A 23,942-nucleotide genomic window follows, 5' to 3' on the forward strand; every position below is an offset into this window, starting at 1 on the left:
ATTTCAAGGAAATTCATGGAGGTAGAAAATGGTCCTTGTCAGCAGTCTACAAAAATTCAGGTTCTAATATGATGTGTTCATGGAGAAACTAAAAGGATGAGCATGATGAGAGGGAGGTGGTGGGAGAAATTGGAACGGCCTGTTTAGTTCCTAAATTTTTTTTACAATACCCGTCACATCAAATCTTCGAACACATGCATAAAACATTAAATGTAATTGAAAAAATAATTAATTATATAGTCTAACTGATTAGCACGAGTTGATTCTTTTAAGTCTAATTAGTTCATAATTAGACATTATTTATCAAGTAACAACGAAATGTGCTACGGTACCAAAATCCAAATCTTTTCACCAACTAAACAGGTGCAGAGCATCCATCATCCACGTTAACAAAATATATAATGTAACAGGCAAATTGTCAGAGTTGTGGATTTCGTTTGTGCTTGCACAGCATGCTAAGCAGCACGGATACGGATACGTGTATCGGTATCGGAAGGATACGGATACGCGAATACGGCAATTTTCTAAAAAACCCGATACGCGGATACGTTTTACTATTTTTTTAAATAAATAAATGAAGAATAATACATATCAAACAGCACGTTCGGCTGGACTGAAAAGCAGCCAGCTGAGCTGTTGGACGGCAGTAGCTGCAGCTACAACCCAACAAATAACTCACCCTTATCTCTCTCACCCTTATCTGTTCCTCTTCCCTCCTCACTCTCTCTCACGGTCCCAGCACCCTCCCTCCCTCCTCGTGTCTCTCTCTCTCTCTCCCTCCGCTACCTCCTCTCTCCTCTGCTCCTCCGCCTCCCCTTCTTCTCCACTGCGGTAGGCCAAGCAGCAGCAGCACAGGCGGGGCGGTGGTGCACGGGCGGACCGGCGGACCGCGACGCGAGGGTGGACCGCGGCGGGGCGGTGGCACAAGGGCGGATCAGGCGCGGCCGGCCGGCCTCGATTCGGCCTCGCCGGCGAGCGGCTGCCGGGCGCTGGCGGGGATGGGTACGGGTGCGGGCCAGCGAGCCGGCGCCGCCGCGCGCGGCCAGGCGCAGGGGGGCGGGGATGGCCGATCCTCCTCCTCTCCGCTGCCTACCCTCCTCCTCTCTGCTCGGCGCGGCCTCCGCCGCCACCGGATCTCCCCCTCCCCTGCTGCCTACACTCCTCCTCTCCGCTCAGCGCGGACAGCCATGGGAGGAGCGGAGCAGCACGCGGCCGCGGGCGAGCGGAGCAGCGCAGGCGGACCGAGCGGCGCGCACGGCCGGCTCGTCGCCGTTGGATACGTATCCGTTCGTGAGTTTCTAGCATCACTGTTTAGGGATATGCGGACACGCTGTGGATACGTATCCCGGCCGTATCCCAGGCGTATCCGTGTCGGATACATATCCGACACGGGATACGCCCCTTCCCTGCCGTATCCGTGTTTCTGAGACATCATGTACATCAGATCAGACTGGATTTGCGAAAATCACACAGCACAGGCAACATAAACACACCAAAAAGTCTCGATACCACCGAACAACCAGAATATATGTTGATATGAAGCAGAATTGAGCGTGACAAATTTCTTGATACAGATGCCGCCCACAAGTATTTAGTATGTAATTCACATTACTTCTTTTTACAACTGTTCCTCCTCATTGACGGCATACTACGAGTGTTCCCTTCACCTGTTTGCTCTCCGCATTTTGACCTTGGAAGTTCGTTTTAAGTTAGGTCATCCTCGTCCAAGGAGTCCTCGCCATCATCAGCTGCTTTCTTAATGGCCTGCACATCACCTGTTGGTAGCTTCCTTGCGAGCCTAATTACCTGCATTGATGTACAGAAACCAAATGTCACCATGGATCCTGAACCGAAGACAAGTTCTAGTCACATAAACAATCAATGAAGAAAATATTACATCAAATAGAATGCAAAATGTTCTAGACTCTAGAATATCGAGCAGTTGACGATCACTTGGTAAGACAAGTGCTAAACGGAATACAGTTAGTTGTTTTCTTGCATGCAATTGATTCTATGAATGGTAGAGGCAGCATGCATATCACTGCTGAATCAGTGAACACCAGGATGGAAGATACACCATTTGCGTTTTGTCCTGTTGTTACGTAAGACCTACAATGTACACGGATATTCAGGACTGCAGATATTAGAAATGACAGGTTCTACCAACAATTTCCTTGGCTCCTTGTTCACCATTTTACAGACATGCAACAGAAGAGGACAACTTCTGGTATAACCATTTAAACACCAAAGAATTGCCGTTACAATACAGGGATGCATGGTCTTTTATAGAGATTAGAGAATATGAAAACAATTACCACATGGTCAAGGTGATTGAAGGCACTTGATTGACCAATACGTTTGATTTCTTCAGCATCACCTTCCTCATAAGCAGATAATAGTTTCGTTGCACACCTGTTCTGATCGCTATTGAGGAAGGCTTGAACCCTGCAATATCACAGATGGCACAAATATTATTATACAAAATTTCGTCAGTGATAGTAACTGCAACAAATGGACAAAGCTTACTCTGAGCAGTCATTGTAGCATTTCTGAGCTTGCTGAAAATCATGCGCATAAAGGTAGATGATGATCGCACTCAGATAAGCCTGAATACAAGAAACAACTTTTGAATCAGACAAGTTATATGTTCAAGAAATCATACTCCATACATGAATTAGCAAGTTTTGTATTAAAGATGTGATCACAGACAAACTTGCAAGATACAAATATCATGTCCTATTTTTTAATATTCTCAGTTCAATAAAAAGCTTGCAGTCTCTGGATAATTAAGTACAGACTACAGACATTATAGTTTAAAAAGAAAAGAAGATTACCTTGCATTGGCTGTTCATGGCATTGCACTTATCGGCAGCAGAACCGAGTCTTAGAAAGAAAGCAGCGGCATCTGAATACCTGTCACAGGACAAAAGATGGATAAATATAAGATGATTATGTTAAAGATTACTTGCAATGCTAAAAATTATGCGAATGCAATTCTATCAGTTATATTTACTGAGTTAGTTTGCGAAAGTGTGCAAGCAGCTACACCCTACCTTCATTATGTGGGATAGTAAATATCAAACCCAAGTACCTTACTAAAAGTCCTAGGTGTTAAATTCATAATACAATTCATGGTGTCGATCCTTCAATGTAGGTTTAAAACATTTTCTGCTTCTATTTCTTTGTTTACTAAAAAGCTCACTTCACATGCAAGAAGAATGGAGTTAAATTCCTAAGGAAATCATGATTGAGATGCCATATAAATATAGCAAACAGTGTGAAATACTGAAATTACAATAATCAGGCATCAAGGTGGTCTTACTTCTCCATCTTAATGTACAAAGCTGCTGCAGCACGATACAAGTCAAAAGCCATCTGTTCCTTCCCATCGTCTTCTAGAATTGTGCAAGCCTCATCATACATTTTAATAGCTTCTTCAGGAGATTTCTCCTCCAAGGCACTGATTTCATAACATTATGTTCAGCACATAAGCTTCCACATTGTTCATAATTATAAGACTGTTATTTAAATTTACCTGGCACCCTTTGCTAGAGCATCCGATGCAGGTTGGGCCCTTCCACATTCACGGTATAATTCTGAAGCTCTACGATAAAAATCAGATACTTCATTCCAGCGTCCAAGCTCCTTTGCTAAAGCAGCAGCAGATTCCATATGCTTAGCGGCATCCCATGGTCTATAAAACTAGTTAAGGGCACACTAGATGATTGTCCAATGATGTGAATGTAAGAACAAAAACTGCAGGAATATTTCCTAAGGATACGAGGAGATCATTTCTTGCCCTTTCGAGGCCTTCTCAAATGCATCTTTTGCTTTCTCATTGTCCTTTCTGAACCTATACGCAACCGCTTTAAAGAGAAACGAATTTCACTTATGTGCTCCAGTATGAAGAAATTTCTATCAAGAAAACAAGTATGGCAAAGAAAGTCACAGACCAGCTTGCTCATACAAGGAAGTAGCGCTTTTCCAATCAGCGTTCCACCTTGTAAAACTCAATTTTGTGCTGCAAAAAAGAGTACATTCAAGACAAATTTGAGGGAAAACGCTTTACAAAGATTCAATTTTAAGTTGATGAAAAGAAATTTTTTAGGTGACACATTGACAAAGTAGTAAAAGTAAAAACAGAAAAATCACACGTACACGATGTAGCAACCAATCACAAACTAGAAGAAAATATATTTTCAACGACAAAATTTTACTATATTGATATTTTCATCTATGCAAAGAGAAAACAAAAATGAACTTAATCGAAAGTAACTCCACTACATTTTTCTTATTATTGTTTGCCTGTGCAAATGTTGTGCACCGAGGTAAGCATTTTAATTGAACTATCAAATCTTGGAGAGGCGTGGAATAATGAGAGGTTAGCTTTATGCAAGACAAGGCACTCTTGTTTAGAATGCTACACAAGGCTAGCTTTTACTGTTTGAACAAAGCTTAGAATGGCCCAATCTAATAGTCTGGATAAGGCAAAATAGCACATATGTGATTGATCTGGCACGGCCTTCAAGCTATAAAGCTATACTGATATTCGTGTTTGCAAAGATTTCAAAAGCTAATGCTAATGCAATATGATCTAGTCATCTAGGAGAGTGTACCACCAGGATTTCCCCACCATATGGACCAAAACGAAATTCCCATATCTTGCCTTTTCCCTCCAAATTTTGTCCGCCACGAACACAACTCGACCAAAGTAACACGAACCGAGGGAAATGATTAGCCCTTTCAACTGAAATCCAATAATTGCTTGGAGGGCACCCAAACCCCAAACATTTGGGGCAAGTCAGCAAAGCCGTCTAAAACTAGTCGTCGAAGCTTATCTCTGGCAACTGCTTGGAGATCTGATCATCAGCAAGACCCCGAAATCAGCGGCATGACCTTGCACGAGGAGGTGAAACGCATTACCACAGGGGAATAGATCCAGGAATTTCCGGATCGCTCGAGACACCTCCACACGGAAGTTTGACACGATCGGCTGAGAATTACAGATCACTGGGTTCTAATCAGACGCGCTAAGGTCCCAAGCAGCTTCGATTACTTGGCCCATACGAAACGGAATCCCCCATTCCGACGGAGTACGCGCGAAACAGCAATCAGGTTGCTCGCAGATCAAACGGAGCAGGAGACCTCAAAGGAAACAGCAGACGAAACAAGAGAAGCGGAGAAGGGCTCACAGGTTGTCGGCTTTGGTCACGAGCTTGTCGGGGTCGGAAGAGCTCGCCATGGCCGCCTCCGCTCCGCCGCTGCGCAGCCCAGATTCCCACGCCTTGCTGGTTCGAGCAGTTGAGCTTGGGACAGCTGCCGCTCGCTGGATGAGGACGAGGGATCTGGAACCCCGTTGAGATTCGCGCCGGGGGCCAATCTCAATCCACCATCGCGTCGCTGTCGAATGTTTGGGCTCTTAGTGAGCTCCAGCCCGTCAGCAACATCCAAGCCCACTAAGATCATACGGCCCAAAAGGCCGAAGACTCCACCCACAAGCCCATTAAAAACGCTTCACGGCCCCTCCTGTGATCCTGTCCCACTACCGCATTTGCAGGCAAGGGACCATTCACCATGGGCCCCGCCGCCGTGCGTTGCGCCGTTGCGCGCGCGTGCGTTCCCCCACCCAGGCGGCCGACGAGGCGCCCACGCCGCGGGCGCAGGACTGGCACTGGCTGGCCGCGCGCACGGCGCACGAGTTCCGCTTCCGCGTCGCGCCAGGGAGCCGTGCCGGCGACCTGACTGCCCGTGCGTGCGGTGGCGCACGCGGATTCCCAGCGCACGGAGCCGCCGGCCGCTGGTGGTCACCGAACCTGCCTGGCACACGCAGGCGCCGGCCCGGCACGCACACATGCGCGATCAGATCACGCGCTCGCTCGGATGGGCGTCTGAGTCTGACCGGGGCGGCCTTTGCACGAGACCTGGGCGCCCTAGCCTGCCTAAGCTCTAGCTATCATCACTACTAGCAGCTAGGCGCCTATAGGAGGCCTGTGTTGTTTATGGCTGCCTGCCTGCCTGCTTGCATCTCGGCTGGGTTTGGTTACGAAAGCAAGCGACATGGCGGTGACTGCCTCCTTTGTTCCCTTCCTGCGCCTGCCCGTGGCCGGCCCTCGCCATGCCGCCGCCGGCCGGGGCGTCGGCGTGCGTGCGTGCATGGGCGCGTCGTGGACGGTCCCTTGCCCTCCGCCTCTCCATGCCCCCGCGCGCGCATCGCGTCGCGTGTTTTGCGGGGGAGACGCGCAGGACATGATATGATAGGAGCGGGGAAAAACAAACAGATCGGATCGGAGGAGAGATTGGCTTCTTTGGTCGCGTCTTGCTTCGCCATCCTCGACTGCTAGCTGCAAGCTTACAGGCCTTGTTTGGTTCCCTCGCTATGAACAGTAGCGCGGGAATTTTTCATGTATGGAGATCTAAACGAAGTCTATTTGCAAAATCTTTTTACAAATAGGTGTAACTTTATGCGACGAATCTAATGAGTCAAAAAAATCTTCGATTGACTACATTGATGCTACAGTACTATCGTCTAATCGTGCGGTCAAAGACCTCATTAGATTCGTCTTGCGAAATAGCGCAGGAGTTGTGAAATTAATTTTGCAAACTGACCTCATTTAATACTAGTAATTATTGATCAAAGTTCTCTAGCACAATTTGTGCTAGGAACCAAACAGGCCTATGGTTCTCCGGCCGGGGGGTCATTTCACCAGCAGTGCATGGGCCGTTGGTGGCTAGCTAGGTGGCTTCTTCATTTCACTATCTCTCGCTCATTTGCATTGTCACATGCTTCCTTTCACATACGGATTGTGATTTACTCTGAGCCTGATTTCATCTTTCCAAAAAAAAACTGATTTCAACTTACTGCACAGTGCACACTCTCAAAGTCTCTATGCAGAAAGCTACTGCGAGCTAGTGAACAAGCAAGAACGAACGAACTGCGCCTCGGTACTTTGCAGAAGCAATAGGTTCAGACTTCATAATGTCCAGAGGTTACTCGCCTTTTTTGCACGTCAAGTTTGAGCCATTCCCTGGTAATGGCCGTGTTTGATTTCCATGAAATTTTTCGTGCACGTTTTTCGAGAAGAGAATCTCGTATGCATGATGTACTAAATGAAGTCTATTTGCAAAATTTTTTCAGGGACGGGTGTAACTTTTCGAGACGAATCTAATGACGGTAATTAATTGATGATTTGATACAGTATGCTATAGTAACCATCCTCTAATCACGCGGTCAAATGGCTCATTAGATTCGTCTCGCGATTTACACGGGGGTTGTGATTAGACTTTATTTAATACTCTAAATTAGTGGTCAAAGGTGGAAAAAATTTCTATGAAATCTAACCAAACACGGCCGATTGGCCAAATGGGCGCTGAATAAAACCTGTAAACATGCACGCTTCCGTCAGAGACCTCAGATGGTACATGGTAGCGGACGTCAGTCCAAGCGAGAAATTCCACGCCCGATGAAAGATAAGGATGGCATAGGCACACAGTCGCCCAGCAGTCCTGCCATGACGCAAAAGCTTGCAGAAATCAGATGGCATAAATACTATCCAGGGCCAAAGGTTGGAGGGTCGAGCGGACCAGGCTATCAGGGTCATCGAGAGAGCTCTCACGCAGTCACGCTCCCCCATTTATATAGGCTGGTAACCTAGGGCTGGACCAGCTAGTCAGGCACGCAAGCATCCCTCGGTTCATAAGAGGCGGTGGTGGCCATGGAGGGAGCCAAGTAGAAGGCAGGCATCGCAACCAACGGTATGCATTGCAAGGAGAGAACATGGCTCCGATCCATCAGCCCGGCCGTTGCATTTATATTAGTTGCACTTCTTATGCTTCTGAAAGTTCTGTAGTCGTTCTTGTTCAGAATAAAGTTCTCCTTTCTTAGATGCATTATTGTACTGTGTGGCCTCTTGTTAGGAATCCGGTGAGCAAGTTCTTCAAGAGCTCACATGGAAGATGGCGGTGTTCCAAGAAGATCTACTCCCCCTACTACTCGTAGAAGCAGATCTGCTGAGTTTCACAATTTTTCAGAAAGGGTATGTTGCTATCTCGCATATATACATCGAATCATTGATCACGACCAGTTTATCCGCATTTGCTGTTCATGATCTTTATTCGAAACATTTATAGAGGAGAAGGGATAGGATCAACGAGAAGCTGAAGGCGCTGCAGGAGTTACTTCCAAATTGCACCAAGGTAATATGAGTTGCGTCTCTTGCCATTTCTCTTGGGCTTTTTTTTTTTGGTCTGAACTCAGAATATATAACTTGTTCAGACCGACAAAGTGTCCATGCTAGATGAAGCGATCGACTACCTTAAATCACTTCAGCTACAACTTCAGGTACTGAATGCATCATATCATATGCACAAGTTGGTCCACAGTGCACAACATGCATCGTTCTTATTTTTCTCTTCAGCATCCTTTGCTGTTATAGCAAGTCAGCCTGCAGATCTGCTTCAGATAGCCTTAATAATCTGAACATACAAACTATGCAATGCAAGTTCACTGTTATATTTGAACACACAGATGCTGGTCATGGGGAAGGGAATGGCACCGGTGGTTCCTCCTGAGCTGCAGCAATACATGCACTACATCACCGCTGATCCTGCCCAGATGCCACCATTGCGCCCTTCTGGCCAGCAGCCCCGGCCATTTCAGATAACTCAAGCTAACTCACACCGACAATCTAACGTCGAGTCAGACTTCTTGAGCCAGATGCAGAACTTACACCCTTCTGAGCCGCCTCAGAACTTCCTCAGGCCACCAAAATTACAACTCTATACCCCGGTAAGAGGTTAAAAAATATGGCTATCATTATTAGCTTGAGCTTCTTTTAGCTGGTCTTTATCTTGATGTAAATTTGTGGTGTATGTCCTAGATTATTTGATGACTTTCGAAATTAAAGATTTTTTTCGTTTCTGGAAAAATAAGAAGTTTTAAGCTGCTAGATCAGGGATATATAGTTCAGATGCTTAAACTGTCAGAACTTTGCATGAACAGTGCTGGGCTGCTAGCAACTCATCATATCTCATGAGAATATCGTCCCTGATTCAGGAACAGAGAGGTGGCCTTGCTAGCACGAGCCACAACGGTGGCTGGATTCCTGAGAGGAGTTCCTCCTACAACTTCATGGAATGATGTGCTTCTGATTACAAAATTTGACTCCAGACGCATGCTGCCTTGCCTTGTAATCTGAAGAGAGCTTTCAGTCTGGACGTGCAGTGTTCCTTGTTCTTCGTCAGAGAAGTTCATGAATGTGTTGTAGTTTAACTAGCTAGTTGTGTTCTTAAATAAAACGTTGTGAATGTGATGTTGCTCGCTTTTCTATCTGAATCTCACCCTTGAATTCCCATTCATGTTGTGCCTGATAGAACCTCTTTGTGGTGTCTGTGTTTATCCATGCAGCAATCTACTACTGTTTGTGTTTTCTGACAGTCCAAGGAACATGGCTACTTAAAATCCAGTGCATCTGCATAATTGCAGCTTCAGCATGCAATCACAAGGTTTTACACACACACACACACACAGTGCAGTAGCCAAACTAGCACTCTTCTGTCTTTGCACTCTTTCAGAGGGAGGAGAGGGAGGGAGAGTTCAGGGACATTCTTCTGCCCACCAATGAGCTGTTGCCGGCAATTCAAGCGACACATCTACTCCTGAGGTCCTGTGGTTTTGCATTATCATGTTTGATGTTATGGACCCTTCTGTTTGCATCCAATCCAGGGAGATGAATAATATATCCTTTCCCCCACAACTTGACCGAATCTTTCAGCTTCCATTCTTCTGCGTATGCAGGTATGTTGCTGCACTGAAATTAAGAGTCAAAAGCAGAACTTGTGGTGCCACTTCAGGCCCATACCGTCAGGCAGCATGGGCATGACTGATTTCAGTGAACCATTCCTAGGGTAAATAGCCAAGAAGTAGCCTAGAATCTAGCTCCAAAAAAAGGCTTAGGCCGTGTTTGGTTGTCTCCTGTAAAATTTTTGAAAATGCATCTTTTTACATTTGAAGTACTAAATATAGACTAATCACAAAAATAATTACAGAACTCGTCTGTAAATTGTGAGACGAATATAATGAGCCTAATTAATCCGTCATTAGAGGTTGTTCACTGTAGCATTACTGTAGCAATTTAGCATCTAATTACAGCCTAACTAGGTTCATTAGATTCGTCTCGCCATTTACAGACAGCAGTCGCAATGCGTTTTTTATTTCGTCTAAATTTAAGTCTCCATGTAGATGCCGGAAAAAAAATTTGGAATTTGGAATTTTGCAACCAAACACGGCCTTACTGATTCAGTGATTCTTAACAAAATCAGCATTTACAATTGCAACCGCCCGAATATATGACATTTTGATGTTCATGTGACACTCGGCCTGATCAGCAGAGTTTGCCATTTCTGAATCGCACACATTACAATTCGCGTTTGGCAGCAGGCACCTAGTCTTCTCCGCAGACCTTGCTCATCTTGAGCAAGGCTGAAAGCACGCTGTCCATGTCAGGCCGGTCCGCCGGCTCGAACGCGGCGCACGACAGGGCCAGGCTCAGCACGTCCGCCGCCGTGGACAGGTCGCCCTCGGTGGCCACCTTCATGTCAGGGTCCAGGACGTCGAGCACGCCGTCAAGCCCCCTCGAGAGCGCGTTGTCCACGTACTGCTGCAGCGTCAGCGGCACGCCGCCCTCCTCGATCGTCCCGGTCGGCCTCCGCTTTGTGAAGAGCTCCATCATCAGGACGCCGAAGCTGAACACGTCTGCCATTGGCGAGACCGTCCTCATGTACGCGTATTCTGCGTAACAGGACACACAGGGAACAACAATTTTAGCAGACGTACGTGTCAAGAACTTTCAGGTTTAGCGAGATGAAATGGTGCTAGAACGCCATGTAGATGTAGATTACCTGGTGCCATGTAGCCGACGGTGCCCCGGAACGCCGACGACGTCGCCGACTGCGCCGCGGCGCCGCCCGTCAGGTGGACGCCCAGCATCCTCGCCGTGCCGAAGTCGCTGACGCGCGCCTCCCAGTCGCCGTCCAGCAGCACGTTCGACGGCTTGACGTCGCAGTGCACGACGGGGAAGTCGTACCCGCTGTGCAGGTACACCAGCCCGTGCGCCACCGAGACGCACACGCGTAGCCGCTCCGGGACCGTCCACCGCCGCGCGTCCCGACCCAGGCCGTGTATCGCGCCGTCGAGGTCGCCGTTGTCCATGTACTCGAGGACCAGCGCCTTGATCTTGCCGGGCTCGCACGCGTACCCGACCACGCGGGTCAGGTTCTTGTGCCTCAGGCGGCTCAGCGTCGCGAGCTCGGTGAGGAAGGACTTGTCGGACTTGGCCGGGAACTGCGCCAGGTTGAGCCGCTTCACGGCGACCACCTTGCCGTCGGGCTCGGCGAGCACGCCCTTGTAGACCGTGCTCAGGTTGCTGCTCCCGATGACGTTGCCTTCGCCGAACGAGCCGGTGGCCGCATCCAGCTCGCCGTGGCTGAACTTCCTCAGCTCCGGCACGACGAAGTCCTCCGAGAAACTAGCAGCACCATTAGCGGCTGCCTTCTTCTTGTACCTCCGGTAGCCAAGGAACAGAGTCATCAGAATCAGCGAGAGCAGCAGCACGGCGAGCACAAGCAGCACCACTAGGATCACGAGCCCTGTCCTCGAGAACCCCTGCTTCCCGGCGTGGTGGCAGGGAGCCAGAAGCTTCCAGCCGCAGAGCCCGGCATTGCCCTGCAGGCTCGACATGCTCATGTTCCGGAACACACCGGCGTCCGGGACGGGGCCCTCGAGTTGGTTCGACGAGAGGTTCAGAGTCCTCAGGCTCGTCAGGTTCGCCAGCGCCGCCGGTATGGCCCCGGTGAGCGCGTTCCTCGACACGTCCAGCGTTTGTATGTGCTTCAGTGCGCCGATGTTGGCAGGGATCTCCCCGTCGATGTCGTTGCCGGAGATGTTCAGACTTGTGAGAACGTCGAGCTTAGGGAAGAGGCCTGCCGGGAGGGCGCCGGTGAGGTTGTTGGCGGAGAGGTCGAGCGAGTAGAGGTTCTTGCATCCGGCGAGCGTCGCCGGGACGCCGCCGGACAGCCGGTTGTGGGACAGATCGATGGCCTGGACCATCGTGAGGCCGCCGATCTCCGGCGGTATCGGGCTGGTGAACATGTTGTTCGACAGGTTGAGGTACATCTGCATGGTGCTCATTTTCCCGATCACCTCGCCGGGGATGGCGCCGGTGAGGCGGTTGTGGGAGAGGTCCAGCGTGAGCAGCTGGTCGAGGCGGCCCAGCGCGGCGGGGACCGTGCCGTTGAGCGTGTTGTTGGACAGGTCAAGGTAGGACAGAGACCGAAGGTTGGACAGGGCGTCGGGGATCGGGCCGACGAACCTGTTGGATGCGACGCTGAGGAAGGTGAGGTTCCGCAGCTCGAAGATCTCGTCGGGCAGCGCTCCGCCGAGGCGGTTCTGCTGCAGCGCGAGCTCCTGGAGGGACGACATGTTGGAGCTGCTCGCCGGGACGCGGCCGCGGCCGGCGAAGCGGTTCCCCCGGAGCTCCAGGCCGATGAGCTTCGTCAGGTTGCCGATCTCCTCCGGTATCGCGCCAGACAGAGCCTTCCTCTGCAGCTGCAGCAACCCGAGCTCGCTAAGACGGCCGACGCGAGGGCTCAGGCTGCCGGTGAAGCTGTTCCCGGCCAGGCTTAGCGTCCGGAGGTTGCCGCAGTCGAACAGGTCCTCCGGTATGTCGCCGGACAGCTTGTTGTCGGGCAACGACAAGAACATGAGGCTTTGTAACCTGCCAAGTCCCACAGGCAAGGGCCCCGAGAACTCGTTGGAGCTCATGCTCGCGTTGGACAGCAGCGTGCAGTTGGTTATGCTCGCAGGAATTGGGCCGGAGAGCGAGTTGTTCTGAATGACTAGTTGCTGAAGATTCTTGAGTGACCCAATGTTCTTCGGAAGAGGGCCGGACAGGGAGTTGTAACTGAAGCTCAGGTATGTCAGGTTGACGAGATTCGTTAGCGATGCCGGCAATCTTCCGGTGAGCCTGTTGATGTGGAGCCTCAGATCCCGAAGCGACCGTAGCTCCCCGAGCTCGGCCGGGATGGAGCCGGTGAGCTGGTTCATCGACAGCTCGAGCGACAGCAGAGACGTGCATCGCCCGAGCGAGCGGGGGATCTCCGAGGATAGCGCGTTGCCGTACAAGCGAAGCACCTCGAGGTTTGTGAGCTCCCCGAGCTCGCTCGGGATCGCGCCGGTGAAGTTGTTGCTGTACATGTTGAGCAGAGTCAGGTTCTTGCAGCGGCCGAGCTCCGGCGGGATGGCGCCGGAGAACCGGTTGTCAAACGCCTGGAGAATCTTGAGGTTGGTGAAGTTGGCGAGCCCGCCAATCGAGCCGGAGAACTGGTTTTCGCTGACGTCCAGCGTCTCCATCAGCGTGAGCTTCGCGAAGGACGGCGGCAGCTCGCCGTCGAGATCGTTGTGGGCGATGACCAAAATCTTGAGACTGGACAGATCGCCAATGCAGTAAGGAAGTGCGCCGGTGAGGTTGTTGTTCTCCGCGCCGAACGCCCACATCGCCGAGCAGTCGCAGAGGCGGCCGGGGATGCCGCCGTGGAGCGTGTTGTTGCCGAAGTCCAGTATCTGCAGGCTACCCAGGTCGCCGAACTCGGCGGGGATGCCTCCGGTGAAGCGGTTGTCGTAGAGGACGAGCTGCTCGAGCTCGCCGAGGCGTCCGAGCTGCGGCGGCACGGCGCCGGCGAAGCGGTTCGAGGTGAGGTCGAGGACCTGGAGCGTGGAGATGTTGCCGAGGAACGGCGTGAGCGTGCCCCGGAGCCCGGTCTCCAGGAGCTGGATGGACGTGACGTGGCCGGCGCCGTCGCAGGCGACGCCGGTCCAGTTGCAGTGCGGCGGGAAGCCGCCGCCGGAACCGCGGGCACCGCCAGCCCCCACCGTCCAGTTGGACAACGCGCCGAGCGGGTCCACCACGACGCCCTTCTTGAACTCCAGCAACGCCTCGAGGTGCACGGCCACCGACACGTCGGTGACGGCGGCCGCCGGCGCCGCCAATACCAGCACCGCTACCATTAGCAGCGCTCCTGCTACGACGTTTGGCAGTGGAGTGCGATGGCAATTGTACTTAGGAAATGATGAGTACCTTCTCCTGCATGTATGTGATGAGTGAATTGTCAATCGTGCGGTATGATCGTGTGCTTTGTCTTTGGTTGCAGGTACACGGGCGTCGAGTGTCGACGGAGAGCTGCTGTGGAGGTGCTGTGGCCGATGGACCGTGCGGTGGATGGCGGTGAAGGTCAGCCGGGACCGGACCTCAGGCCGGGCGGCAGCTGTGGCATCCAATCCTGGATCAAGGGCGCAAGCGCCGACGGATGGCGGGTTTCTTGGTTTGCGCCACAAAACCAAGCTGGCGGACGGCGGTTGAAGACGCCAAGTCGTGGAGGCACGGGCGTCGGTCTCGGGATTGGCGGAGGAACGGGCGTCGACGGCGTCTAGGGCCTCGCTGCGGGCGAGGAGGTGACGGGCGTCGGGCGGCGTCTAGGGCCGTCAGAAGGCCGAGGTGGGAACGGCGTCCAGGGCCACGGTGTGGAGGCGGGAATCGCCTACCCGGGTTTCGCGGACCCTCCAAAACCGCGGACCGGATCTTCATCTACGTGGCGGCATCGCGGAGAAGACTTCGATTCGAAGAAAAAACCTCGGCCGTCGGATGAGATCATGTTTATATTTCCGGTTTAGCCCCTACGGGCGTTTTAGTCTCTAGTTTAAATATGAGGGTATTTTGGACCCCTGCGTGGGCACTACAAATACCCCCTTACCTCTCTCTCTCCCTTGCCTGGCGCCCAGAGGAGCACGCCGGCCTCTCTCACGTCGCCCTGGCGCCCAGAGGAGCACGCCGGCCTCTCTCACGTCGCCCTCTCTCCGTTCCTCTCTTCCTCCCTCTTCCTCTCCCTAGAGTAGGAATTTGGTTGATGGATTCTTGAGACTATGTACTGGGATTGATTGGGAAAGGAGGCCCTTCCCTCCTTGTGCCCTCGGGGCTTTCGATTTCGATTTGAGTTCCTACGTCTTGTGCTTTCGTTGAGCAGAATTTCGATTTCGTTTGTCGATTCTTGTGCACGAGATGAGAGGTTGTTTCTTGATGATCACGTGACTCTTTGAAGTGATTCTAATCCATCTAGCCTAGTGCTAAAACCTCCGGAATCACGAGTCTTCTCGAATCAAAGTTTTTGCGTTCTTGAGAAAACCCCGTTTGCTCGGGAATTCCTCGATTCCTCCCAAACCATGGAGTGATTCGTCGATTCCTTCCGTGGACATGTTCACAAGTCCCTTGTGATCAAGCCTACAAGATTTGGACATGATTTGACCCTTCAATCATTGAGTTTTTCAAGAGCCGCGGGCTGAAAAATTCATTTCTGGGCTCGGGCTGAAAAGTTGTAAGCACCGGTTAAACCGATGACACCGATGACTGAGCGTCGGTTTAACCGGTGATCAGGGTTTTGCCCAGTCTCGGCTATTAGGGTTTCTGGCGAATTGCACCGGCATGGTTTTAAATCGTCTGTTACTTCTGCGTCGGTTCAACCGGCGCTGTCATTTTGCCTTCACCGGTGCATTGAGCTTTGTGCTGTTTCTCGTCGGATCAACCGATGCTCTCTGAGTTCATTTTTGTGTCTCTCTAGACAACTGCACCGACGGTTGTTTTAATTTTGTCGGATCATCCAGTGTTACTACACCGGTTGAACCGACGCTGTTCAAACCTACACGTCAGATCAACCGGTGTTTGTTTTTCCTAGCTGCCGGCTCTGTGACACCGGTTAAACCGGTGAGGGTCTTCTTCACACGCCGGTTTAACCGATGGTTATATACCGTGCATTCTCTAACGCTACTTCTGCGTGTTTGCTTCCGCGATTTGTTCTCGCTTGCTCCTAGGGCTATTTTGTGTTGGTGTAGCTCATCCATAGCTACTCCACACTTCACCTAGGATTCTAGAGTTGGGTGTGTACTTGGGTCTTAAGCCGAGCTTCCAATTGTGATAATTTTTAATCGGCTCTCATTCACCCTCCTCAGGTCGCATTTTCGGTCCCTCATCTTACAAAATGCCATTCGACTTGCAGATTGTACTCTACTCCTCTCCAAGACTGTGATCGGATGTGAACTCCGGCGAGCTTATAAAGACGAGGGCGGAAGCATCGTCGCATCGCATTACCGGCAGTGAGGTGAAGTCAACGCGCTCCCGAGCGGCGTCAACGTGCGACGGGAGAGGACGGGTTGACTCGGGGTCGGGGTGTGGCGGGAATCATGCGAGTGGGGGAGGACGAGGACTAGGACGAGGCGGGACCGACCGTTACGGATGGGGCGCTACGGACATGCCTACATGCGACGATGAGAGGCTACGGTGCTGCGATCCTGTATTGGAATTCAGATATGGTTGGCGTGCCGACATGCGCGGTCGTGGCCTACTGGCATGGATGCAAACGGCTACCAGAAAAGCATAGAAATTTGCTGCCAAACTCTCCGGCGTGCTGCAGCGCCGCTTTCTGAACAGCGGCGAGGCGAAGAGATGAGATGGACCTAACAATCTATTCGTTGTGCAAGCTGCAAAAAGTTCAGCACTCTCTGATCATATTTGCCTTGGCGTCTTTGGGGGTTTCGAGTTCAGACTTGGGATCAGGCAGAGGTGAGCATATGGGCGTCGCTGTAGGTTGCGGTTGCGGACATCTTCGGCAGCAGTGAACCGAGTGAAGTTTAGGTTGTTTCTAGAGTGTTTATGTGCGTGGATCAGTGGGAGCAAACTGGAGAGTCTACTTGCAGAAAACAGGATACATTCTGTTGGTGTCTTGCAGATTAAACAAAGATGGTCAGACCGGATTGTTATTGAATGCGGCGTGTTAGCTGTCCTTGCTTTACCACAAAGTATGCATCATCTTGACCTCTTTTTTCTTTTTTCGCTAAGAGTCAATTTCATGGGTTTACATGATGGAATCTTCACATGCTTTGTCAGTTAATAAGTAGGCATGCCATCTGCGGTCTGACTAGGCAAAATGCGTCTTGCCATCTGTTTCTATTAGGTCGTAGGGAAGACTTGGCAAGGATACAAAGCAAGGGCCGGTGCAGTATCACCTGTTGGACAGTTTTGAATTCGATTTGTGAAGCAGGCACGCGTGCTCGGTGTCGTGGTGTGCAAATCCACAGCCGGGTGGCGTAGTGCACCCGCTTAAATCCAGAGGGTGAGTACTCAGGGGTTAGCTAGGATTAGTCCAATCTCGGTGGAAGAACGCGATGAATACAGCAGGTTTAGAGTGATTCGGGCCGCCGGAGCGTAATACCCTACGTTCACTGTGTGTTGTATTGCTTGCGCTCTCAAGAGGTTGAGAGCAGGGTTGTTCGGAGTGAAACCGAGCTTGTGTTGTGAGAGTCTTGGCGTGTCCGAAGTGTGCAGCGAGCGCCTCCCTTTTATATCTCAAGGGAGGCGCATACATGACCGTTGAGTCCCCGGCAGGTGGGCCCAACGATGTAGTATAAAATGACATACTGTTCAGACATTATGGCATTGCAGGCGATGGAGATCTCATCCTGGATTTCCATGCTCTGCCTGTGGGAATCTTCCGTCCGGCATAGCCATGCCCTGTCTTATCGAAACGGCGCCAGGGTGTAGCTTGCGGCGTTGCCTGCAGCGTAGCTGAACGGGCCGTGTAGCTTGCGGCGTAGGCGGTATGATGAAAAGGTGCCGTGCTGTCGTATCCATTTAATACGGCAGACGGGCTCTGCGCGGATGCGGCGCATGCGGCTGCACTGTGTACCTCGGTAATATGCGGTCTACAGTGAGGCCTGACAAAGGCTGCCCCGCGTGCCGCGGCGGCAGAGCACGCCTCAACCACCCGCGTTGAATGCGGTGGGTGGGCGAGTCTTCTAGCGGAAGACTCGCGCACGCGCCTGCGCCTGCGCCTGCGGGACACGTGGCGCCCCCGGACCCCGCCCCGGCGGTATGTTGGTTCTACGCGCGTGGGAGGTCCGGACGGACGCGGGGAGGTCTCGGACCCCTATGGGGGGTCCGAGCCCTCGGTTGTTGGCGCGGAGCTTCCCCTCCTCAGGGACACGTGGCGTCACCGGAACCGTCCCAGAGCGGAGAGCGGGTCCGGGGCCGTTGGCCCGGTGAGGTAAGAGTCTGACCCGTGGGGCCCGGCTGCTCTGCCCCTTATGGCGTAGTTACGGATGACTACGCGAGTCCTGCCTTACTACAGTAGGAGTGGTTATCCCTGTTATAGGATACCGACAGTGGCCCCCGGGCCCATCTCGGGAGAGGCGACGAACCCGCAGGTGGGGCCACTACTGTGATGTGGCTCAGCATAACTTGAAGCCTCTAGCGTTAGACTATGCACAATGCAGGAGTCTTGTCCGGCCTTGACCATCCATCGGGTTTTTCGCTGTCTCGTCACATCGCAACGGCTTACTGACTCGTGGCCCCCACATACAGTGGTACACCTAGTCACGCGAGCGACGCTCGACATTGTTGCGGCCGGGGTAAATGGAATTTTTACCACCAGCGCAATTCCCGAAAAGCCCGGTCATGCCAGCGCTTTGTGCGCGCACGTCAGCTCAGCTTCCGCCTCGCTTTGTGCGCGGGCGACGGTTCAGATCCCGCATTTTCACACCTTTGTTTGTTACCCGCCCTCCCTGACAGGCGGGCCTGGGCCCCCTTGTCATGGACTGGGCGGCTAACACAAGGCGTGAGCGTCGCTTGGCTTCCAGCGACGGTTCCGGGGCGCGCCGGATGGGTCAGGCTTCATAAAGGGCCGAACCGCATACTGCGGTTACTTTTCCGCATTTGCCTTCTTTCTTTCAAACCTTTGCACCCCTTTGCCTTCGAGCCTCCTCGCCTCTTGCTCTTCTGCGCAGATTGTTCCTTGCCTCCACAGCAAGATGGCGTCCCTCGTTCGTCCCCATCGTTTCCAAACCGAGGAGGAACTGAAAACGGTGCGCCGCCTTCTTGGGTGGAGTCCACAGGAGACTGTCTGAGGGATTCGAGCAGGCTCGGTTCCCCTCGGCGATCTGCGCGCCGGGGAATTTGTGCTGTTTATTTCGCACATTTCCACCAGCTTGGGGCTGCCGATCTCTTCGTTCTTCCTGCTGCTGCTGGAGGATTTCGGCCTCCAACTCCAGCATCTCACAGCCCACTCCATCCTCATGACGTCGATCTTTGTCCACCTATGTGAGATGTTCGTGGGGGCGCGGCCCTGCGTTATTCTCTTCCGCCACTTCTTTGTCCTGGTGAAGTCCGGTAAGGGCAAGGATGAAGTGGGGGCGTACTACTTCCAGACGAGGAGCGATTTGCGGACGCCCTACATTCCCGGTCTTACTGGCGGGAAGTGGGAGGATCGCCACCACCGAAGCCAACGAGCGCCTCGTCATGCCGACTGGGGGACCCGCCTCCGACCGCCAGTCCTGGAGGGCCAAGCCGTCCCTGCCGTCGGAGTTTGACCCCGTGCTGAGCAAGACCAGGGCGCTGGCGGAGAACGGCCTCACCTCACTACACGTGCTTGGGGACTTCCTGAAGCGCCGGATCACCCCTCTGAAGCAGCAGCCGCGTCCTGCCTGGAGCTTCACCGGACTCCAAGACTGCAGCAGGACCCACCGTGGGGAGGGCAGCGATCTGACCCATGAAGGCCTGGAGGTCTTGGTGCGGGCGGTGATGGGGGAGATCTTCATCCCGGAGCACCTGATCCTCCCTCAGGACGTCGTTCCCCTCTGCGAGGACTCGAGCCTGAGGGCTGCGGTGCTGGCCACCCTGCCGACCCTCGACGACGGTGGGCTAGCAGCGCGCCAAACTGGGGGCGACCCGGACCGTGGGATCCGGATCCCTGGTGCGTCCAAGGGCAAGCAGGCCGTGGCTGGTAGCTCCGCCGCGAGCGGTCCCAGCCAGGCCCGGAGCAGCTCCGGCGCATCACCGGAGGAAGCGAGCCGGCGCAGGTTGCACCGCAGTGACGGGACCCCAGTTATGGAGCCCGTCGCAAAGCGTCAGAGGACCGCTGAGGACGCGGGCCAGGGTAGCTCCCGGCCCCCCGGCTCACGCGGGACCCCTGGAGTAGCCGCGCCGCCACCACCACCGCCGAGAGGTGCCTCCCTCGGCAGCAACATCAGCAGCAGTAGCCACGAGGTGCGCCTCCGCCGCCGCCACGGCAGCCACCACCACCGCCGGGAGGTGCCTCTCCCCGGCAGTAGCAGCAGCAGCCTCCACCACCACCAGGGCAGCAGCAGCCACAAGGTACGCCTCCGCCGCCGCCACGGCAGCAGCCGCAACAGCCTCCACCACCACCGCCGCCACCACCAGGGCAGCAGCAGCAGCAGCCACGAGGTGCGCCATCGCCGACGCCACGGCAGCAGCAGTCGCCCAGCCTCCGTGGACGCTGGAGACCCGACGCTTCGGGGTAAGTGTTCTTCCGTTCACTCCCCTTATTCCCGGTGCTTCGCTTTTTGCTGAAGGGCTTCTTCTCTTTGTTTGCCAGGGCCTCTCGCCCAGGCATCTCTTCCACTGCCGCTGGCTCATCTGCGGGGGTCCAGGAGACCGGCGCCTCTTCGACAACGGCGGAAGCGACGGCGGATGTGGGGAGCTCGGGTGCGGTGACCTCCGCTAACCCGATGGTGCCCAACGCGACGGCGGTGGATGCGCCAGTGCCAGAAGCAGCAACGCCCGACGCGGTGGCCCCTGAGGCCCCGGCTACGGCTGCAGTCGCGCCGACACCGGGCTTGGCGACGGCGAGCACAACTGCAGCGGGCGCGGCAACGGCGAGCACCTCGGTACCCGAGGTCCCGACGTCTGTGCCGGATATCCCCTCCCCCAGCTCCCAACCTGCAGCAGAGGAAGAGCTGGAGGTGGTCTCTGGTAGGCGGCTCTTGCAGGGTCCCCCAGAGGAGGATGCGGTTCCCCTCCCCCGGGTGCTGGTTCAGGTCCGGCGGCCGATAGAAGAGGTGACCTCTACCGCCGAGGCGGCATTCCGGCAGGAGTGGGCAGCTCTAGAGAGTGAGCGTTAGCGCCTCGGCGACTGGCATATCCGCCTGGAGGAGCGCACGAAGGCCAAAGCCTCCCGTGCCGCCGCCACCCGGTCCGAGCTTGAGGCCGACCTTGAGTCCTACAGGAAAGGGCTCCGGAAGGTGTTCGACCGGGAGCTCGCAGCGTCGGGATGGGAGAAAGCCCTGTCACTGCGGGAGGAGGCCAGCCTCGCGGCCCAGCGATCCGAGTTCGAGTCTCGCAGCCAGGGACTCGAGGTCCGCAAGCTGGAGCTCGACAAACTCTCTGAGTCCCTGCTTCAATGGCGCCAGGAGCTGCAGGAGACCGCCAGCCAGCAGGCTGTTGTCGAGATAGAGCTCGAGGGGGAGAGGAAGTCCCTTGCCCAGTGGGAATCCCTCACCACCAGCATGGACCAGGCCCTTGCGCGCCAGCGCGAGTGTCTTAAGACCCTGAAGGAGTCAGCGGCGCAGAAAGAGGCCTCGCTCTAGGAGAAGGCCCGCCTGCTGGAGGCGGCTCAGGCGGCACTGGATGCCCAGGTGCAGGAGGCTGTCCAGGAGGCAGTCCGGAAGCTGCAGGAGGACCAGCGCATGGGGGCCCAGCGAATCATCGACTGGGCGAGCGAAGCAAGCTCAGCTCTGGTGCCACTTGGAATGTGTCCAATCCAAGTGGCGGAGCCGCCAGCTTCAATTGCTGACGCCCTCCCAGTGCTGAACTCTGCTTCAGATAGACTTCGGCGCCTGGAGCCGATCCTTGCTGGCCACCTTGAAGCCGAGGGCCGCGAGCTATGCCGGATGGTGGCGGAGTACATTTTGACCTGCCTCCGGAGCCACGACCCAGCCATCTCGGTTGCCCCCGTCATCGATGGTCCAGTGGCGGAGACGGAGGCCTCCGCTCGGGAAAGCGTGCGGGATGTCGTCGACTTCGTAGCTGCTTATTTCAAGCGGGAGCCTGCAGATTCCTGAGCTGGACCATCACAGCAGGCAAACTTTTATTTTTTGTGTTATGTAAAAACTTTGTACTTGTTGAAATTTTAATAGAAGAAAATTTCAACTTAGCTGTTTGTCAGTTGCTCTAGTTTGCGGTATGCAGCACCCCGGCCCCCTGGTAGATAGGTTCAGTTGTTAGAATCTATTTGCCATCGGAGCCGAAGAAGACGATCCGGACCCCCATATGAGGTTGAGCAAGTGTCCTTGGGCATAGGTGTAGCATAATTTGCATGTCAAACGAGTGACTTATTCCCTCTATAGCAGAAAAAACTACAGAGAGGAAAATCAAACTCGCTGGGATGGTAGTAATGATACTGCAACTTAACTGTTTGACGCATGCAGAATCGATCCTTGGTGTCTGGCTCAAAGCGAACGCTCCGGGCCCCCTAGGAGACAGGCTCAGTTGTTTTGAGTCTGTCTACCACTGAGACTGGACCTCGATCAGCATGAAGCCTTAAAGCGGATGCCGGGACCCCCTGGTAGGTAGGCTCAATGGTTTGAGGCTAGCTAGCACTTGTCAAGACCTAACCTGCATACTACTCAAAGTCAAAGCTTAGTAGCAGGCCCGCGGGACTTATTCTGGACCGGCCCCCAAGCTAGTATGAGGTCCGGGGCTCCGGATACGCAGGTCCAAGCAGCTCAATGCTTGTTACAGAGTGGTGGAGTGTGTAGGCTTAGGGTACGGAAACATGATAAGGCGCTACACAGGGCTCCGGACCATTCCAGGAAACAAACACGACTTTACCGGACCTGGCTCCGACATTCCAGACCCCTCCCTAGCAGTGGGTGAGGCCATTCTGTCGTACTCGATCCTTTGAGATATGGAGCTGGACCTGCCGTGTAGGACTTAGGAAGCCAACCCTTGAGCTAGAACGAGGTCCGGGCCCCAAATTACCCAGCTCCGGGTACTAGAGCACTCGTTACAGGGTGGTGGAACGTGTAGGCTTTGGGTACGGAACCGGCTAAGCGGCTACACAGGACTCCGGACCACCCCAGGAAACAACCACCCCCTCTCCAGAGCAGGTCCCTAGGGGTCCAGACCCCTCTCCCAGCAGCAAGGGGTTTCGGACCTGTACGGCAGTCCGGCAACTCAATACATATCTTAGTTGTAGCGACAAGAGTGAAAGTCTGCACGGGGTTAGAAAGGCAAAAGCTCGAGAATCGAAATGCGAAATACGATTTTGACACAAAGACAGAACTGGGGGCAAATCTTTCCTTTGCAACTTGATATACATGGCTTGCACGATGGATGCCAGAGGCCGGGTTTATGAGGGCGGACCTCTACCGCTCTAGGCCGCGCGTTAATACTAGCCGATGGTGCGATGGATGCCAGAGGCTGGGTTTACGAGGACGGACCCCCACCGCTCTGGACCGCACGCTAATTCTATCTTATTACAAAGGAAAATTTCATTTTCCTGCTCTGTCTAAGTGTAAAATTTACGCAGATGCTCTATGTTCCATGTGTTGGGTAGCGGCACCCCTTCTTCTGTGGCAAGGCGGACGCATCCAGGCCGGCATACTTCTGTGACCTTTAAGGGACCCTCCCAGCTGGGGGAGAGTTTGTGGAGCCCTGCTCTGTTCAGAATCCGCCTTAGGACGAGGTCCCCAGCCCGGAGCTCCCTACTGTGCACGAACCATTGATGATAACACCTGAGCGCCTGGTTGTAGCGTGCATTTTGGATTGCTACTCGCCACCTTCGTTCATCAACGAAGTCCACATCATCACGCCGCAGTTGTTCCTGCATGGATTCGTCAAAAGCCTGGACCCGTGGTGAGCCCAGGTGAATTTCCGAGGGAAGGCATGCTTCAGCCCCGTAGACCAGGAAGAATGGGGTCTCCCCGGTGGCTCGGTTGGGTGTGGTCCGGTTGCCCCATAGTACGCACGGAAGCTCATCAACCCATTTTGCACCATGCTTCTTCAAGCAGTTATAGGTGCGGGTCTTGAGTCCCCTAAGGACCTCTACAT

The 23,942-nt window shown here is 53.6% G+C and overlaps 3 protein-coding genes across 4 annotated transcripts; 1 reads left to right on the forward strand and 2 right to left on the reverse strand.

The window, feature by feature from the left end:
• Positions 1-1,484: 1,484 nt before the first annotated feature.
• Positions 1,485-5,348, reverse strand: LOC120682630 (gamma-soluble NSF attachment protein-like). Its single transcript, XM_039964602.1, has 9 exons — positions 5,193-5,348; positions 3,954-4,021; positions 3,782-3,866; positions 3,536-3,694; positions 3,323-3,460; positions 2,835-2,913; positions 2,527-2,606; positions 2,316-2,445; positions 1,485-1,806 (listed from the first exon to the last, which is right to left on the reverse strand). Exons 1-9 carry the CDS (start codon positions 5,240-5,242, stop codon positions 1,705-1,707), a joined length of 891 nt encoding a protein of 296 aa, XP_039820536.1. The 5' UTR covers positions 5,243-5,348; the 3' UTR covers positions 1,485-1,704.
• A 2,225-nt stretch (positions 5,349-7,573) lies between these two features.
• LOC120682839 (transcription factor PIF1-like) lies at positions 7,574-9,350 on the forward strand. Of its 2 annotated transcripts, XM_039964870.1 has the most exons (6): positions 7,574-7,752; positions 7,915-8,033; positions 8,128-8,193; positions 8,273-8,338; positions 8,525-8,785; positions 9,053-9,350. In XM_039964870.1, the coding sequence occupies exons 2-6, from the start codon at positions 7,947-7,949 to the stop codon at positions 9,134-9,136; spliced, it is 564 nt and encodes a 187-aa protein (XP_039820804.1). In that variant the 5' UTR covers positions 7,574-7,752; positions 7,915-7,946; the 3' UTR covers positions 9,137-9,350. The 2 variants fall into 2 exon arrangements, with proteins under 2 accessions (XP_039820804.1, XP_039820805.1); XM_039964871.1 differs by lacking the exon at positions 7,574-7,752 and having other exon boundaries at positions 7,763-8,033.
• A 950-nt stretch (positions 9,351-10,300) lies between these two features.
• Positions 10,301-14,086, reverse strand: LOC120684001 (LRR receptor-like serine/threonine-protein kinase FLS2). Its single transcript, XM_039966086.1, has 2 exons — positions 10,897-14,086; positions 10,301-10,786 (listed from the first exon to the last, which is right to left on the reverse strand). The coding sequence occupies exons 1-2, from the start codon at positions 14,057-14,059 to the stop codon at positions 10,440-10,442; spliced, it is 3,510 nt and encodes a 1,169-aa protein (XP_039822020.1). The 5' UTR covers positions 14,060-14,086; the 3' UTR covers positions 10,301-10,439.
• Between the last annotated feature and the right edge of the window lie 9,856 nt (positions 14,087-23,942).

Source organism: Panicum virgatum, chromosome 7N (genome assembly GCF_016808335.1).
Source record: "Panicum virgatum strain AP13 chromosome 7N, P.virgatum_v5, whole genome shotgun sequence".
Taxonomy (NCBI): domain Eukaryota; kingdom Viridiplantae; phylum Streptophyta; class Magnoliopsida; order Poales; family Poaceae; genus Panicum; species Panicum virgatum.

Coding starts and splice junctions, on each gene's coding strand:
- LOC120684001 (XM_039966086.1), bottom strand. CDS start 14,059: ATGGTAGCGGTGCTGGTATTGGCGGCGCCGGCGGCCGCCGTCACCGAC. Junction 10,787..10,896: donor CGTCGGCTACATGGCACCAG/GTAATCTACATC, acceptor CCTGTTACGCAG/AATACGCGTACATGAGGACG.
- LOC120682839 (XM_039964870.1), top strand. CDS start 7,947: ATGGAAGATGGCGGTGTTCCAAGAAGATCTACTCCCCCTACTACTCGT. Junction 8,194..8,272: donor TACTTCCAAATTGCACCAAG/GTAATATGAGTT, acceptor TAACTTGTTCAG/ACCGACAAAGTGTCCATGCT. Junction 8,339..8,524: donor CACTTCAGCTACAACTTCAG/GTACTGAATGCA, acceptor TTGAACACACAG/ATGCTGGTCATGGGGAAGGG.
- LOC120682630 (XM_039964602.1), bottom strand. CDS start 5,242: ATGGCGAGCTCTTCCGACCCCGACAAGCTCGTGACCAAAGCCGACAAC. Junction 3,695..3,781: donor GGGCAAGAAATGATCTCCTC/GTATCCTTAGGA, acceptor CTAGTTTTATAG/ACCATGGGATGCCGCTAAGC. Junction 2,446..2,526: donor TGCTACAATGACTGCTCAGA/GTAAGCTTTGTC, acceptor GTGATATTGCAG/GGTTCAAGCCTTCCTCAATA.